The following is a 14,808-nucleotide window of genomic DNA, read 5'->3' on the forward strand; positions in this document are numbered from 1 at the left end:
TGAAGGACATACCCAGAGTCCGGGCAGAGCTGGGAACAGATCCCTGCCTGGCACCGTGCCCTGCCGCCTGGGCAGAAGGGGAAAGCGAGGGGCAGCTCAGAATACAAGGAAGCCCCTGCTTTTTGGAAGAGTTTGGCTGTCCCAGTCCGAGCCATCCCAGACAGGGAGTGACAGCACGTCCTCTCTCCTGCAGAGCATCCTCTTCACGCCATCGGTGCTGGAGCACCTGACCTGTGACCAGGATCAGGAGGAACTGAAGCAGATCCTGACTGTTCCTGGGAGCCGGCAGCCCTGGCTGTGGGCCTACCGGGCCACCGTCTGCAACGGGAGCGCCAGCGTCCGCCGGGAGCACTTCACCCAGCTGGCGATGGAGCTCAAGGAGCAGCTGGACGTGCACAAAGTCGTCAGCAGGGTAAGTGGCACCTCTGCCTGGCGAAGGGAGGGAGAACGTCTCCGGCTGCCCTGCTCTGACACCTGGGCCTGCCCGTGCTGGAGGGGGAAGCTGGGTACGTGCCTTGCCCTCTCTGCCAGTCTGCTCCCACCTTGCCAGCAGACGGCGTAAGGATGCCGAGCCCTGTGTCCAGGGACGAGATGTACTGGGCTCAAGCCATCAGTTTGTTGAACTTGCAGCCCCCAGGCAGCAGCTGTCCTGGCCAGGTCACAGGTAATGCTTGTTCCAGCTGATCTCCCTCCTGCCACCTGGTTCTCGATCCGCCCGCTCCGCCAGGTGGGTTTTGCAGTGTGCCTGCTTAGCCAGCAGATGTGGGTGGGTTCAGACCTTGGGGGCAGAGCATTCTGCAGGCCAGGGGCCCCTGTGCATGGCGCTCCGCCACCAGCCCCGGCCCCCTGGATAAGGAGGGATCATTGAACTGTCAGCAAACACTGCTGAGACTCCTACTGGAAGGTCAGAGGCTTAGGGGCCCTGTGCTCTCCACTCCAGGCCTCCCTGTCCCTTCCCCGCTCCCCTCCTCTGCCCCCCCAAGCCAAGGTAGCTCTTCCTGGCCCACCTCCCTCCTGCCTGGCTTTGCCCTCCCTAGTCTGATATTTCAAACCCACTTCACTTGCACCACCTGGCTTCCTCAGCTGATTGGTCATTTCAGAAAGCCCCGCCTCTAGGGCGGAGTTTGCAAAGGGCCCATTCATCCTTTGCCCCAGGTGCGTGGCCTCTGCCTGCCCCCGTGCTCACCATGTGCAGCCGCAGAGCTGTTCTGTTGCTCGGGGTTGGTTTGCTGGGGTGTCTCTGAGATCTCTCCTGAACACAGTGCAGCCACTGCCCTCCTGGCCACTGGGTCTCAGCCAGTTCAGGGAATGGGGCCAGGCCTAGGGGCTGTTGTCCACGTCCCATAGACCAGCACCCTTTATTTGCAAGGGAATCCACTCTCCTTCTCTTTCAGCTGTCCCAGGGCCCCGGTCTATCTCTCCAAGCCGTTCCCTCGCTCCCTGGGGCTGCAGGGTCCTGGGAGCAGATAGTGACTGGAAAGCATTGTCACTTCCACTCTTGGGCTTTGCAGAGCTCCATCCCACAAGCACCATCACGCGATATCCCTGGGAACAGCCCCACTTGTGCGTGTGCGCTCCATGAGCTGTCCCAGGCCCTGGCCACCAGTGCAGCTCTCACCATGTGGAGTGCCCAGTGCTGTCTTGCTCTCTGGCATCAGCGAGGGCAGGAATCGCACCCAGGGGTCTCCACTCCCAGGTACCATGGGGTCCCTAGGGAGGGGATGCCTGGGGCACTTAACATTATTCAGTTTAGTCACCTCTGGTATGTGGCTTCTTCCAATTCCGGCTCCCTTGGGAGAGCTGCTGGAGCAAGGGAACCGGTTGGTGTTGACGTGCCCTTGCAGCAGGGCCTGGGCACGGTGAATGTGCCAGAGAGGCCAACAGAATCCCACCGGGTGCTTACCGAATGGCAGAGTCCTACGCAAGGTGCCTGGGTGCAGGGAGCCCGGCAGCTCCATGGACCCACATCCTCTCGCTGAGCAGGTTCATTGCACAGTGCCTGCTGTGTTAATTACACTGGCTGCTGTCTCTGCCTGTCAGCAGCGGGCCCCTGCCAGCTTTAGGGGACGCAGCAAATGGCCTGGCCCATACATGCGAGCCTGCCACTGGCACCTTGCCAGGTGAAGTCGGGCTCTGGAGGCTTGGCAGGTGTCGGTCCCGAGCCTGAGGCTTCCCGGTATTTTCCTACAGCTGCTTACGCCCGTTGTGAATGCACAAGGCCGCTGTGGTATGTTTCCATAGAGCGCCTGACGCACAGCGCAAGGGGGACGGGGCATCTCAAGGCACAGGGAATGGGCGACTGGCTTGCAGACGGGTGCAGATAAACGGGACCCCTCCGTGTGACAAGTAGCCCACTCTGGGGATGCTGGAGGGAGCGGGCGAGGGGCAGCCGGTGGAGGCTGTGGGAGGAGGAGGTGCAAGGCCAGGCCGAGTGCTGATGGAGTTGAATGTTGGGAGGCTGGACGGGTGGGGGTCCAGGGCTGTGGGGGTAGCAGCCCGGGCCCTGTGCAGCACAGCCTGTACCTATGATGGACCCCGTGTATTTCACGCCAGGGGGTATTTCCTTGGCGCTCTCCTGGCTGGACTCCTTGGCCCTGGTAACTGCTGGGAGAGCGGGACCCGTGGGCACCCTGTGCTGCTGCTGAACCTCTCCCGCCCTTGGCTTTGCAGCTCAAGCTGGATGAGGTGAACAGCACGGCGGCCCAGCACCGGCTCCACGCCCTCCTGGAGGACCTCGTGGAGATGGAGAAGGTTCTGAAGGACGTGGACATCCTCTCGGCTCTGGCCAAGCTGCTGCCCCAGGGCGCCTGTGCCAGCAAAGCACCCCCGCCCGCCACCAACAGCACCAGCTGGGGTGGCAACTTCACCGCCGGCGCCAACTCCACCACGGAGGAGGGCGACAGGGAGCCCGTGGGAGAGAACCCCCAGGGCCAGCGCTCGGCCTTCGTGCAGCTCTGGGCAGGACTGCAGCCCATCCTCTGCGGGAACAACCGGTAGGAGCTGCCAGGCGGGTGCCCCTGTCCCTGGGATGAGGGGACGAAGGGAGTCCGGGGCTGCAGTAACTGAGGGCACAGGGTAGGAGCGAGGTCCCTTGGCAGAGCCAGCCCAGGGTTGGGGGTGGCATGAGGGGGGTCATGGGGAAGCTGCAGGTTAAGACCAAGCTCCATTAGCAGGGCGGGGAGGGGTGGGCAGCTCCTCCTTTGGGAAGAGGAAGCAGGGGTCAGTGCACCAGGCCCAGATGGTCCATTTTCACCCCCCGTGCCTAGGCCTTGGTAGCAGGGCTGCTTTGGGAGCTGGCCAGCCGGAGAGGCCAGGTCAGCCCGTGCCTCGGAGCTTGCACCCCCTCTCCCTGGCAGTGCGCCCTCCCACCCCGGAGCGTAGTCCATGAGCAAGGCCGTGTGGGGAAAGCCAGGCTGGCTGCGGCCGAGTGGGTCTGCACATCCTGCCCACGTGTCCTTGGCTGTGGGCGGGTTTCCACGCCGCCACGGCACAGCTCTCGCTGCACCAACCCCACGGCGTCTCGCTGACTCACCAGCGTGTGAGTCGGTGCGAAACCGTGCTGGGGCCTCTCGAGCACTGGCCCCTGCACAGCATGGGACGTGCAGGGTGTCCGCAAAGGGAGTGCCCCCGAGAGCCTGGCGGGGAGGGGCGGGACCAGTTTGCCCAGGGGCGGAGCAGGTTGGTGACGCTGCCCTGAAGGGAGCAGGAGAGGACCGTGGAGTATCACTGGGGGGAGGGGAGCACTCCAGACAGGGCTCCGTGGGGCGCAGCTGGCTCGGTACCAGGCCTTGCCGTAGTGCTACTGTGGGACCCCCGGGCATGTGCCAGGACTGGAATCCTCGGCAGGGTCCTTGCCGCCCCCACCCCACCCTCCTCCGACGTACACATGAGGCAGTGGGTTTAGTGAGCGCCCAGTACAGCACTGGCACCTACTCTCCAGAGGGACCTCGAGCTGCAGGTCCAGTTGCCACACAGAGGGGGGGGCCCTGCCTTGGCAGCTGGGGACGCTGGGGTGACTGAAACTCCTCGTCCTGCAGCCTGGGCGGCTATCAGAGCCCCCCGTGTCACTGGGGGCAGAGGAAGGCTCCTCGTGCCAGGTATTCGCTGAGGGTGCAGGCTCCCTGCCATGACCCTGCTGCTGGAACGTTACCCTTTGCTGTGGGGTTGAAGTTCTGGTGCCCACGGTGCATTGGCGGTGCCTTGCGCGGCTCCCCCGTTGAGCCCCAGGGATGGCCCCTCCGGCCCCAGGACTGACCCTGTGTGGTTCCCTTTCCAGCACCATCGAGCCCGAGGCCCTGAAGCAGGGCAACATGAGCTCCTTGGGCTTCACCAGCAAGGAGCAGCGTAACCTGGGACTGCTGGTGCACCTCATGACCAGCAATCCCAAGATCCTTTACTCGCCTGTCGGGACGGAGGTGGACAAGGTCATCCTGAAGGTGAGGGCGCTGGCCGGCCCAGATGGGCCTGCACAGGGCGGCCTGGCCTGCTGGCCATCAGACTCGAAGCCTGCTTCTATTGAGGGGCCCCCTGGAAGCCCCTAAGGTCTCAAAGTCCCTGGCTAGCCAGTGTGGTGCCGAGCAGCTAGTGGCAGGCAGCAGGGCTTAAGGAGCCGGGTTTCATGGATTGCTCCAGCCCTTGAGCTGTGCCAGGAGCCCTGGGGGCCCATGGAGCTGTGCCTTGGAATCGGTAATTAAGGCTCAGTGACTGAACGCAGCATGCGGAAGGGGAGGGGGAAGGTATTTTCCCTTCTTCCAGCTGAGTTGCTGCTGGAGGCCGAGCGCAGCGTGGCTGTGGGCTCACTGTCACATCTGCAGCGGGTCCAGGCTGCGTGGCAGCCAGCCAGGGTGGTTTCCAGCCCAGCACCGCAGGCTGCTGGCCCAGTTTGGCCTGTTCGTTACACGTCGGAAGCCGGGTGTTCGTTTCCTTTGTGGTTTCCCCTGACATCGCCGGTCCCAGTGCCGGGCACGCGACAGGAAGGTGCATGATGCCAGCCCAGGGTCAGTTCCCTGAGGCCTAGCGCTGCGTGAGGCTCGTTCCACCCAGACAGTGAATGGCAGAGGCCAGCGAGAAGGATGCTGGTTTAGTAGCATTGTGTTCCTGCTTTGCATATAGGTAAATGCCCAGGCAGAGAGGAATTAGGTCCCAGGGTCCCATCTGGAGGCCAGCTGCATCACTGCCATTCCCTAGCGGCGACCGGGCAGGACCAAGGCCGTGTCTGGGTTACAAGAGTTGCACTGATTTAATTACATGGGTTTTAAAGTGACCTAGTTAAACTGGTGAGGGCCCCTACCATAGATGCACCAAAGTGGGTTTAACCCTTGCTTAGATTGGCTTAGTGTTGTCTGTATTCTGACAAAGCCTACAGGCCAGGGCCGCATTGTACAAACCCAGAACAAGCCAGTCCCTGCCCCCAGGAGCTGGCAGTGTAAGAACAGACTCGACAACTCGCTGACAGCGAAGCGGAGGAGCACAAGGGAACGGGGAGATGCTGCCCAGCGGGACAAGCCGGGCGCACAGCCAACTGGCTGCCTCCCATTGTCCACAAACAACTGACTGAAGCTAAACCGATCTGGCGGAGGGACAGGCCACTTTAAAGGCGTGTCTCCACTCGAAAGTGAATTTGGGTTAAGAGGGGGTGGATTTCAAGTGCAGTAGCTACTCGGGAGTAATGCTGTGTGTGTGTGCACTGGTTTGGCTTGTCTAGCCTACACAAGGCCCAACACTCCCTGCTGTGTAGGGGTCCTTAACCCTGCTCTTGTGGGAGCCGTAATGACCAGGGCAGCATAGTGGTCCTAGTCCCAGGCATGCAGTGGGGCCAATGCTCTCCCATTGCCTCCACGTCCCCTGCCATCTCCGCTCCCCTCTCTCCCCACAGGCCAATGAGACCTTTGCCTTCGTCGGGAACGTGACTCGCTACGCCCAGGTCTGGCTGAATGTCTCCTCTGAGATCCGGGGCTTCCTGGAGGAGGGCAAACTGCAGCGGCGGATCCGCTGGCTTCAGGAGGTGCTTGCGGGCGGGGGAAGGAGAGGAATGGGTTTGGAGCGAAGCCAAGAGACGGATCTCATCACCACAGCAAAGTACATTTGACCTGCTCCTGGTGTTACGGCAGCAGGTCCTGCGGGATCCCCGTCCCGTTGCAGGGCGTTACTTCAGGGTGCACAGCCCTGGGCCCATGTCCGCTAGCTTCCCAGACAGGTCGCTGGCATTACCAGCTGTGCTGCAGCAATCCGGGTGTGGGGCTGTTATTGGGGGAGGGGGGCGCTGTCGCCCCCTCAGCCTGTCAGCCCTCGGACTTTGTGTCCAGTCTGGGGGGTGGGAGCCAACATTCTCAGACCGGGACATCACTGCTGAGTGACGCACAGTTTGACCACTCAGGTGCCTAGTTAGATTAACATGACAGGCCAGGGAAGGGGAGAGATGGCTTCTGGGCCCCTTCCCTGCTCCTGGCTTTGCTGAGGCTGCTGGCTGCCTCCAGCTGCCCCGTGACCGGTGCCCCAGACGCCATGGCACATGCCCTTTGCTGGGCCCTCTCTCTGTGTATTGCATCGCCCAGCAATTCAGGGCCAGATTCCCCACAGCCCTGCTTCGTTCCTGATGGCCGTGCAGGGTGGCGTAAAGCGCCCCTGCTGGTGAGAGCAAGGGGGGCGGATAGGGGGACGTTTGCACGGCTGCAAACGATGGTGCAAGGCAGGGGGAGTGGAGCCAGCCATGTGTGTTGCACAAGTAGCACCAAGAGGAGATGGGGTGAGGTATGGAAGCTCCTCTGCACCATTTCATCCTTTCTTCCCTTGGTCTGTCTCTCTCCCCGGGCCTGTCCTTCTCCCCAGTTCACCACCGACCTCCACAAACACCCCGAGATCCTGAACGCTTCGGACAACAACCTCCTCCACAGCTTCATCGACGGCAACTTCTCGCTGCCCAACGCCAGCGCCCTGCTGCAGCAGCTGGACACCATCGACAACGCCGCCTGCGGCTGGATCCAGTTCATGTCCAAGGTGCGGGCGATGCAGCCTCATGGAGCCCAGCCTGGGTCCTGCCAGGCTGCCCGGGAATGCTGGGAGGCCCTGTTGCCTCTGTCCCAGGGCTCTTCTAGGGGGCCTTGTAGTAGCTGGGTGGGCTGTACCCCCTAGGATCCCCTGGAACCACAGGTTCAAATCCCAGCAGGTCTGAGTCGCCCGTCCTCGCTCTAGTTTGCTGTGCCAGGATCTTTCACCTCAGGCCGCAGTGCGTGGGCCTCCCAGAGCACTCTGCTGAAGAGTGGGGCGTAGCTGGAAATGGGGGTGAAGGCGGGGTAGATCCAAGCGCCTTTGGCAGGGCTGCTCGCCGGACTCCGCTTGGTGGCCAGCCACAGCCACAGGGAGCCCTGTCCTGATGGAGCAGCCCCTGGGTGTGCAGAGAGGTGGCTCCGGCTGGGCACTGGCAATGCACTCTGCTCGGGCTCCCTGTTTACACCCCTGTCCCGGGGCAGGGTTTGGATGCAGCTGGCTGTGAGGGAGTTGGGGAGAGCGGACACGGGAGTGTGCCCAGGAGCGCGGGGAGCTGTTCCTGGGGAGCGGGGTCTCACGGGGCCTTTCCCTCCCGCCAGGTCAGCGTGGACATCTTCAAGGGCTTCCCCGACGAGGAGAGCATTGTGAACTACACGCTGAACCAGGCGTACCAGGACAACGTCACGGTGTTTGCCAGTACGTCCCTGCCCCGGCCTCGCGCTTGCCTTCCCTCTCCTCTCTCCAGTCACTGGGCCACACTTGGTTCCTCTCCCTTGTCCATTCGCCAGCTTGGAAACCAGCCCCTGGCTTTGTGTGTCTGCCCTGAGCCCAGCCGGCTGCCCTGGGGTTTGAGCCCAGCACTTCCGGATACGTGGGTTTGGATTTGGGGGGTTACCAGGGTGCCTGAGTTCAGAGAGGCCCAGTCACTCAGCCACCCCATGGCCTCGGCTAATACTAGGCCCCGGCGTCTGGGAACCTGCTTCACTGCAGCTCCCCCTTTCGTTAGAGCTCCTCATGGGAGTGCGGTTTGTCGCGTATGTTGCTCAGTGTCTCGGCCAGACCCAGCACTGCTGGGAGCGCCCATCCCCCATGGAGCCCAGGCAGTAAGTACTGGAAGTTAGCAGTCCCTGGGGAGGCTGGCACGGTCTGTCCACTGGTCCCTGCTCTGTTAGTGCTCGCAGCATGTGCAGGAGATGGGCGACCTAGGGGGATCACGCGTGTGCCGTGAGCAGAGAGCGCGCACTGGCAGGTGGCCTGTACAGATGCTAGCCTCCGGGCTGCGCGTTGGGCAGGTCGCTCATTTCAGATACAAGGATCCCCGCCAATAATCCCCATGTGTATTGTCCGTAGCAGGAGCAGAAGGCAGGAAGTCGCTGGTATGGGAGAGAGCAGGAGGCTGGTCTTGGCTCTGCCACTGCCTTGCTGGGTGACTTTGAGCAAGTCACTGAACTGCTCTATGCCTCAGTTTCCCCAACTATAACATGAGGGAGCTCTCTTAAGGTGGCTGCAGGTCTTAATTCAAAGCCCTGTGAGATGCTCCAGTGGAAGGTGACCATTGCTGGTTCCCTCCTCTCCTGTTCTGGATTCTCGCTGCCCCCTCGTGTGGGGTCTGGTCTGAAGCTCACTGAGGTCAATAGGACCCCATTGATCTCTTTGGGTAAGGCCCTGGGCATGTGGCGTGAGAGTACCCTCCCTGCCCCAGCGTACGCTGGCCCCAGAGCCGGCAGGGAGAGGAAGGCCGCCCCATCTTCAGCGCTCTGAGCGTGCTCTCCCCAGGTGTGATCTTCCAGACCAACAAGGATGGCTCCCTGCCCCCCCACGTGATGTACAAGATCCGGCAGAACTCCAGTTTCACCGAGAAGACCAACGAGATCCGGCGGGCATACTGGCGGCCGGGCCCCAACACGGGCGGGCGCTTCTACTTCCTCTACGGTTTCGTGTGGATCCAGGGTGAGTGGCCTGAGGCCCACCTGCCAGCAGCCTCACGGCAGCGCCTGTAGCACCCTCTCGATGAGTGGCACAGTCCCTGCCCCTCGCTGAAGTAGGCTCTTCTGTCTCCCCTCAGACATGATGGAGCGAGCCATAATCAACACCTTCGTGGGCCACGACGTAGTGGAGCCTGGCAACTACGTGCAGATGTTCCCGTACCCGTGTTACACCAGGGACGAGTGAGTAACGCTGGGGGTGGGTGACGGGGGAGAACGGCAGCAGGAGTCTCATGTCATGTCACAGGGGCTGCAGGGACCTGACAGGCCAATCCCAGCCCCTGCCTCTCCCCTGGGCAAATACCTTGCTAGGCCCAAGCGGCCGAACCAAAATGGAGACAAGGCCCCAGCGCAGACAGTGAGGCGAGAACTGGGCACAGTGCTTGGGGCTGAGGGAGGCTGGAGCAGAATTGATGGGCCCCTCTTCCACTTCCTTCCATACCACCAGCGAGGGATAGCGCAGGGCTCCCTGTCGCCCCAGCCCCACCAGGGGAGCCTGGCCAGCAGGGCGCTCTCATGGTGCTTTGCTGCTCTCTTCCCCAGTTTCCTGTTCGTCATCGAGCACATGATGCCCTTGTGCATGGTGATCTCCTGGGTCTATTCGGTGGCAATGATGATCCAGCACATTGTGGCGGAGAAGGAGCATCGGCTGAAAGAGGTGGGGACCCCCAAGCACCTGCGGGCAGAGCCATGGGGCGCTGGGATTTCGCGTCCCTCTCGGGGCCTGCTGGGGCGGCAGGGAGCTGGGGTAGGAAGGGAGATGGTTGACAGCACAATCCGGTTGCGTGGAGGAAAGGGGGAGAGTAGCACTGCCCATGCCTGTCCTGGCATAGGTGGGGCCACCCGCTGGGCCCTGCTTGTCTAGCTGGGCTCTGTGGAGGGGTGATGCTGGTCCACCTCTTTGCTTCCAGCCGCTGTGTTGCAATTGCAATGCAAGAAGCTAAGGGACCAGGAAGTGCCTTTGTGGTGTAACCTTCTTTCCTACGTCAGCAAGTGCTGGCCCGGCCCAGAGATGTTACGGGACCCTGATCGCGTGATGTCTGTGCCATTGTGAGCATGGGGTAGGTGCCTGGTAGGACATTTTCCACCCATGGGGATGTTTGTGGACCCCTGAGTGAAACGTTACAGGGAAAGCCCCGGGGCCTGATTCTCTCCCCTGGTGTAAATTGGGGTAACTCCATTGAAATTGGTGTAAAATGAGAGCAAGCGAGAGGAGAGACAGACCCATGGTTGCTTCCGTTCTCCAAACCAGAGCACAGGAGATACGGCTCCAAGTTCACCCCCAGCTTAACCCCGCTGGAGTTGGTGAGACTCCCGGGGGTGGGTTTGTCCCCTACTAATCACTCTGAGGCCAAGGCGTGCTCTGTAATTCCCTGGCTCGCTGCAGGCCCGTGTCATTAGCTGCCGAGGGCCCTCTGCAGCAGTAATACAGCACGGGCCCTAGGACCAAGGTGTCACTCTCTGGGTGTCCAGGGCTGGATGGTGCCACAGGGATATTACCACCTATAGGTGCCTGCGCAAACACAGCCTAAGGCAGCAACGATCTGGCCCGGCTCTCGGAGCAGTGGGATCGCACCGCTGGCTCTGTTCCGTGGGGAACATCCCTGCTTGGTGACGGGGACAGAGTTGCCGGCGGGGTCTCTTCTACCTCGGACACCGAGGAGCCCCTTTCCATGCCCCCTCCCAGTTCTCCCCATTACCTGGTTACTGCTCCAGGCAAACAGCAGCGCTTTGTTCTTGGCTGGCACTGGCTCCCCCCCAGAGCCTGGCTGCAGGAGCAGGGAGGGTCCGGCGGCTAACGAGCGCGTGCTGAAGGCACTGGGGCGCAGTGCCAGGCACAGCTGGCTATCAATCCAGCCTGCCTTTGCCAAGTTCAGGCATGGCAGGCTTCTCTAGGGGGCTTTTCCCGGCCCTGTTAGATGCTCTGCGGAGCAACGCAGACGCAGCAGAGCGGACCATGAAGACTCCCAGCCCGAGTCTCCTGCAGCCCTGCTCACTGATCTGCTTGTGCACGTTCCCAAGGTCTCCTGATTGGGATTCCCACAAGGAAATCAGCGGTGCCCTTGCTGGCCAGACACACTGCTTCCCTGGCATTGAGATGTTGGCATCCCACAGGGCTCTGCCGGGACTGTGCATTGTCCTTCCCTGAGACCCTGCACAGAGGCAGCACAGGCTGTGTAGTTTGGGAGCCAGAGAGAACCACAGGGTCTGTCAGTGTCCTGCAACCCCAGCCCTTTCGAGCCGTTACCCACAAGCCCTGGCTGAGTTAACATGGGACAGGACCCAGCCTTGGCTGCTGAAGGAGCAGAGAGCTCTGCACATTCTCTGAGCCATCAGTGCTTCCTTGCCGATGGCGTCATCCTCTATCCCCTTTCGGGGGTGTCAGATCCACAGGATCAGTGTGATGGCCCCAGCTTTGGAAGGGTCTCTAAGAGGAACCCCCTCAGTGTGCCAGTCCCCCTAGGGGTCTCGCTCTTCCTCCAGGGTGAGCCGCGCTGCTTCACCGCCTCCTTAGACTGAACCTCTGGGTCTGCAGCACCCCCACTTCTCACCGTGAGCCCCGTTCAGCGAGTCCAACTGAGACAGGCCCCGAAGGAGGCTGGTGCACCCTGGGGATTGATGCACCTCGCCCAGCATTGTCCGAACAGCCGGGTTTATTCCTTAACTGGAACGCAACGTGGGAAGTCCTGAGGGTAGCACAGAGATGAAGGTTAAGAATAGTCCATTCTGGTTAGTTCAGAGCCCAGCCAAGCTGTAGTGAGCTCCATTGCTCAAGCTCTGTCTCTCCATCTGATTTCCTTTGTCAAACTCCAGATGAGAGCCCCGACTGCCTCCAGCAGCCAACACTTAACCCCTCCCACCTACTCAGTCCCTTGTTCCCGAGCTGGGGAGATGCTGCTCAGCCCCTGCGGAGAGGCGGGGAGCCTATATCTCTCTGAGGCCTTGGTTGCTAGGTATCAGTGTCCAGGCAATTAGATTTGCCGTTGTCTTTTCAGAGGCTCCATTGATAAGGGAACCCAGATCCAGACAGCCCGTGACACCCATATCTATGTCTCTTTGCCCTCTATGAGAGCAAACAGCCCTTTCCTACCCCCTAGGTAACAATGCAGCACATGGGGAAACTGAGGCACAAACACGCTTCATAAAAGTATTACCAACAATTCCCATGTCATCACAGGGGCCATAGCATCATAGAATCATAGGACTGTAAGGGACCTTGAGAGGTCATTTAGTCCAGTCCCCTGCACTCAAGGCAGGACGAAGTATTATCTAGACCATCTCTGACAGGTGTTTGTCTAACCTGCTCTTAAAAATCTTCAGTGATGGAGATTCCACAACCTCCCTGGGCAATTTATTCCAGTGTTTAACCACCCTGACAGTTAGGAAGTTTTTCCTAATGTCCAACCTAAACTGCCCTTGCTGCAATTTAAGCCCATTGCTGCTTGTCCTATCCTCACAGGTTAAGGAGAACAATTTTTCTCCCTCCTCCTTGTAACATCCTTTTATGTACTTGAAAACTGTTATCATGTCCCCTCTCGGTCTTCTCTTTTCCAGACTAAACAAACCCAATTTTTTCAATCTTCCCTCATAGGTCATGTTTTCTAGACCTTTAATCATTTTTGTTGCCCTTCCCTGGACTTTTTCCAATTTGTTCACATCTTTTCTGAAATGCGGCGCCTGGAACTGGACACAATACTCCAGTTGAGGCCTAATCAGCGCAGAGCAGAGCGGAAGAATTACTTCTCGTGTTTCGCTTACAACACTCCTGCTAATACATCCCAGAATGATGTTCGCTTTTTTGCAACAGCGTTACATTGTTGACTCATAATTAGCTTGTGGTCACTATGAACCCAAGATCCCTTTCCGCAGTACTCCTTCCTAGGCAGTCATTTCCCACTTTGTACATGATTGTTCCATCCTAAGTAAAGTACTTTGCACTTGTTCTTATGAAATTTCATCCTATTGACTTCAGACCATTTCTCCAGTTTGTCCAGATCATTTTGAATTTTAATCCTATCCTCCAAAGCACTTGCAACCCCTCCTAGCTTGGTATTGTCCACAGACTTTTTAAATGTACTTTCTATGCCATTATCTAAATCATTGATGAAGACATTGAACAGAACCGGACCCAGAGCTGATCCCTGCGGGACCCCACTCGATATACTCTTCCAGCTTGACTGTGAACCTCTGAGAACAATTTTCCAACCAGTTATGCACCCACCTTATAGTAGCTCCATCTAGGCTGTTTTCCTAGTTTGTTTATGAGAAGGTATCAAAAAGCGAAAGTCAAGGTATCTACCACTTCCCCCATATCCACGAGACAGTGTCAAAAGCTAAAGTCAAGATATACCACATCTACCACTTCCCCCATATCCACGAGACAGTGTCGAAAGCTAAAGTCAAGATATACCACATCTACCACTTCCTCCATATCCACAAGGCTTGTTACCCTGAAAGCTATCAAGTTGGTTTCACGTGATTTGTTCTTGACAAATCCATGCTGACTGTTACTTATCAAAATTATTGTCTTCTAGGTGTTTGCAAATTGATTGCATAATTATTTGCTCCATTATCTTTCCGGGTACTGAAGTTAAGCTGACTGGTCTGTAATTCCCTGGGTTGTCCTTATTTCCCTTTTTATAGATGGGCACTAGATTTGCCCTTTCCCAGTCCTCTGGAATTTCTCCCATCTTCCATGACTTTTTGAAGATAATCACTAATGGCTCAGATATCTCCTCAGTCAGCTCCTTGAGTATTCTAATCTAGGATGTATTTCATCAGGGCCTGATGACTTGAAGACATCTAACTTGTCCTAGTAATATTTAACGTGTTCGTTATCTATTTTAGCCTCTGATTCAACCTCATTTCCACTGGCATTCAGTATGTTAGACGTCCAATTGCTATTAACCTTTTTGATGAAAACTGAAACAAAAAAGTCATTTAATGCTTCTGTTATTGTTTTGTTCTCTCTTGTTGAGTAGCAGGCCTACCCTGTCCTTGGTCTTCCTCTTGTTTCTAATGTTCTTGTAGAATGTTTTCTTGTTAAGCTAGCTAGAGACATAAAGGGTAATCTCTCTTTGTACCTTGGCCTTTCTAATTTTGTCCCTACATACTTATGTTATTTGTTTATAGTCATCCTTTCTAATTTGACCTACTTTCCGCTTTTTGTAGGACTCTTTTTTTGAGTTCCAGATCATTGACGAGCTCCTGGTTAAGCCAGGGCTGTCTCTTGCCAGACTTTCCATCTTTCCTACGCATGTTTTGGACAGCGAGAACAAACCAAACTGGAGAGTGCTCCAGCTGCGCCCTCTGTCTGAGGGGCCTGCTTTGTCCCTCCAGGGTTTTCCCATGAGCTGTGTCTCACGTCCCGCTAGCCAGGAGGGCCTGGGTGGAAACATTGGGCTTCCCCCACACAATGTCTAGACCTTGTCTTGCACAGCCGTGCCGCACCTCAATTTCACGAGAAGCAGTGTTGTGACCAGCAGGTTGCCGAGAGCTGGAGGGTGGGATCAGAGGGAACCTCTGCCAGAGAAACCAACAAGCCGGCAAAGCATGAGGCCTACGGATCCTGCTCCCTTCCTGGCAGAAACTGATGCCTGGATTGCAGTTCCTGAAGGGCTGCTGCCTACCCTGGAGAATCCACCTTTCAGTCACCTCATGGGCTCCATGACGACCGCCTGCCCTCTCCCTGCATGCTGTTGTGTTCACCCCCTCCGCCCCACACTCGTGTTCCTGGGGGGGCTCGGGGCAGTTAGTTCACCCCAGCTTTCCCCTCCGCGGGGGGGGTTCGGGGCACTTAGCTCACCCCAGCTTTCCCCTCCCCGGGGGGGGGCTC

At 58.5% G+C, this 14,808-nt stretch overlaps 1 protein-coding gene and 1 pseudogene across 4 annotated transcripts in view; one reads left to right on the top strand and one right to left on the bottom strand.

Moving 5' to 3' along the window:
- The window catches only part of LOC117867167, a 658,956-nt pseudogene that overhangs the window by 332,427 nt on the left and 311,721 nt on the right, over positions 1–14,808 (bottom strand).
- The window catches only part of ABCA2 (ATP binding cassette subfamily A member 2), a 142,660-nt gene that overhangs the window by 72,161 nt on the left and 55,691 nt on the right, over positions 1–14,808 (top strand). For all 4 annotated transcript variants that reach the window (XM_034751979.1, XM_034751982.1, XM_034751983.1 and 1 more), the window contains 9 exons: positions 194–412; positions 2,671–2,993; positions 4,277–4,436; positions 5,876–6,004; positions 6,829–6,996; positions 7,587–7,683; positions 8,764–8,937; positions 9,053–9,155; positions 9,516–9,630. In XM_034751979.1, coding sequence (XP_034607870.1) covers positions 194–412; positions 2,671–2,993; positions 4,277–4,436; positions 5,876–6,004; positions 6,829–6,996; positions 7,587–7,683; positions 8,764–8,937; positions 9,053–9,155; positions 9,516–9,630 — 1,488 coding nt within the window. The remainder of the gene's footprint in view (positions 1–193; positions 413–2,670; positions 2,994–4,276; positions 4,437–5,875; positions 6,005–6,828; positions 6,997–7,586; positions 7,684–8,763; positions 8,938–9,052; positions 9,156–9,515; positions 9,631–14,808) is intronic.

The sequence above is a fragment of the Trachemys scripta genome, chromosome 17 (assembly GCF_013100865.1).
Source record: "Trachemys scripta elegans isolate TJP31775 chromosome 17, CAS_Tse_1.0, whole genome shotgun sequence".
NCBI lineage: Eukaryota > Metazoa > Chordata > Testudines > Emydidae > Trachemys > Trachemys scripta.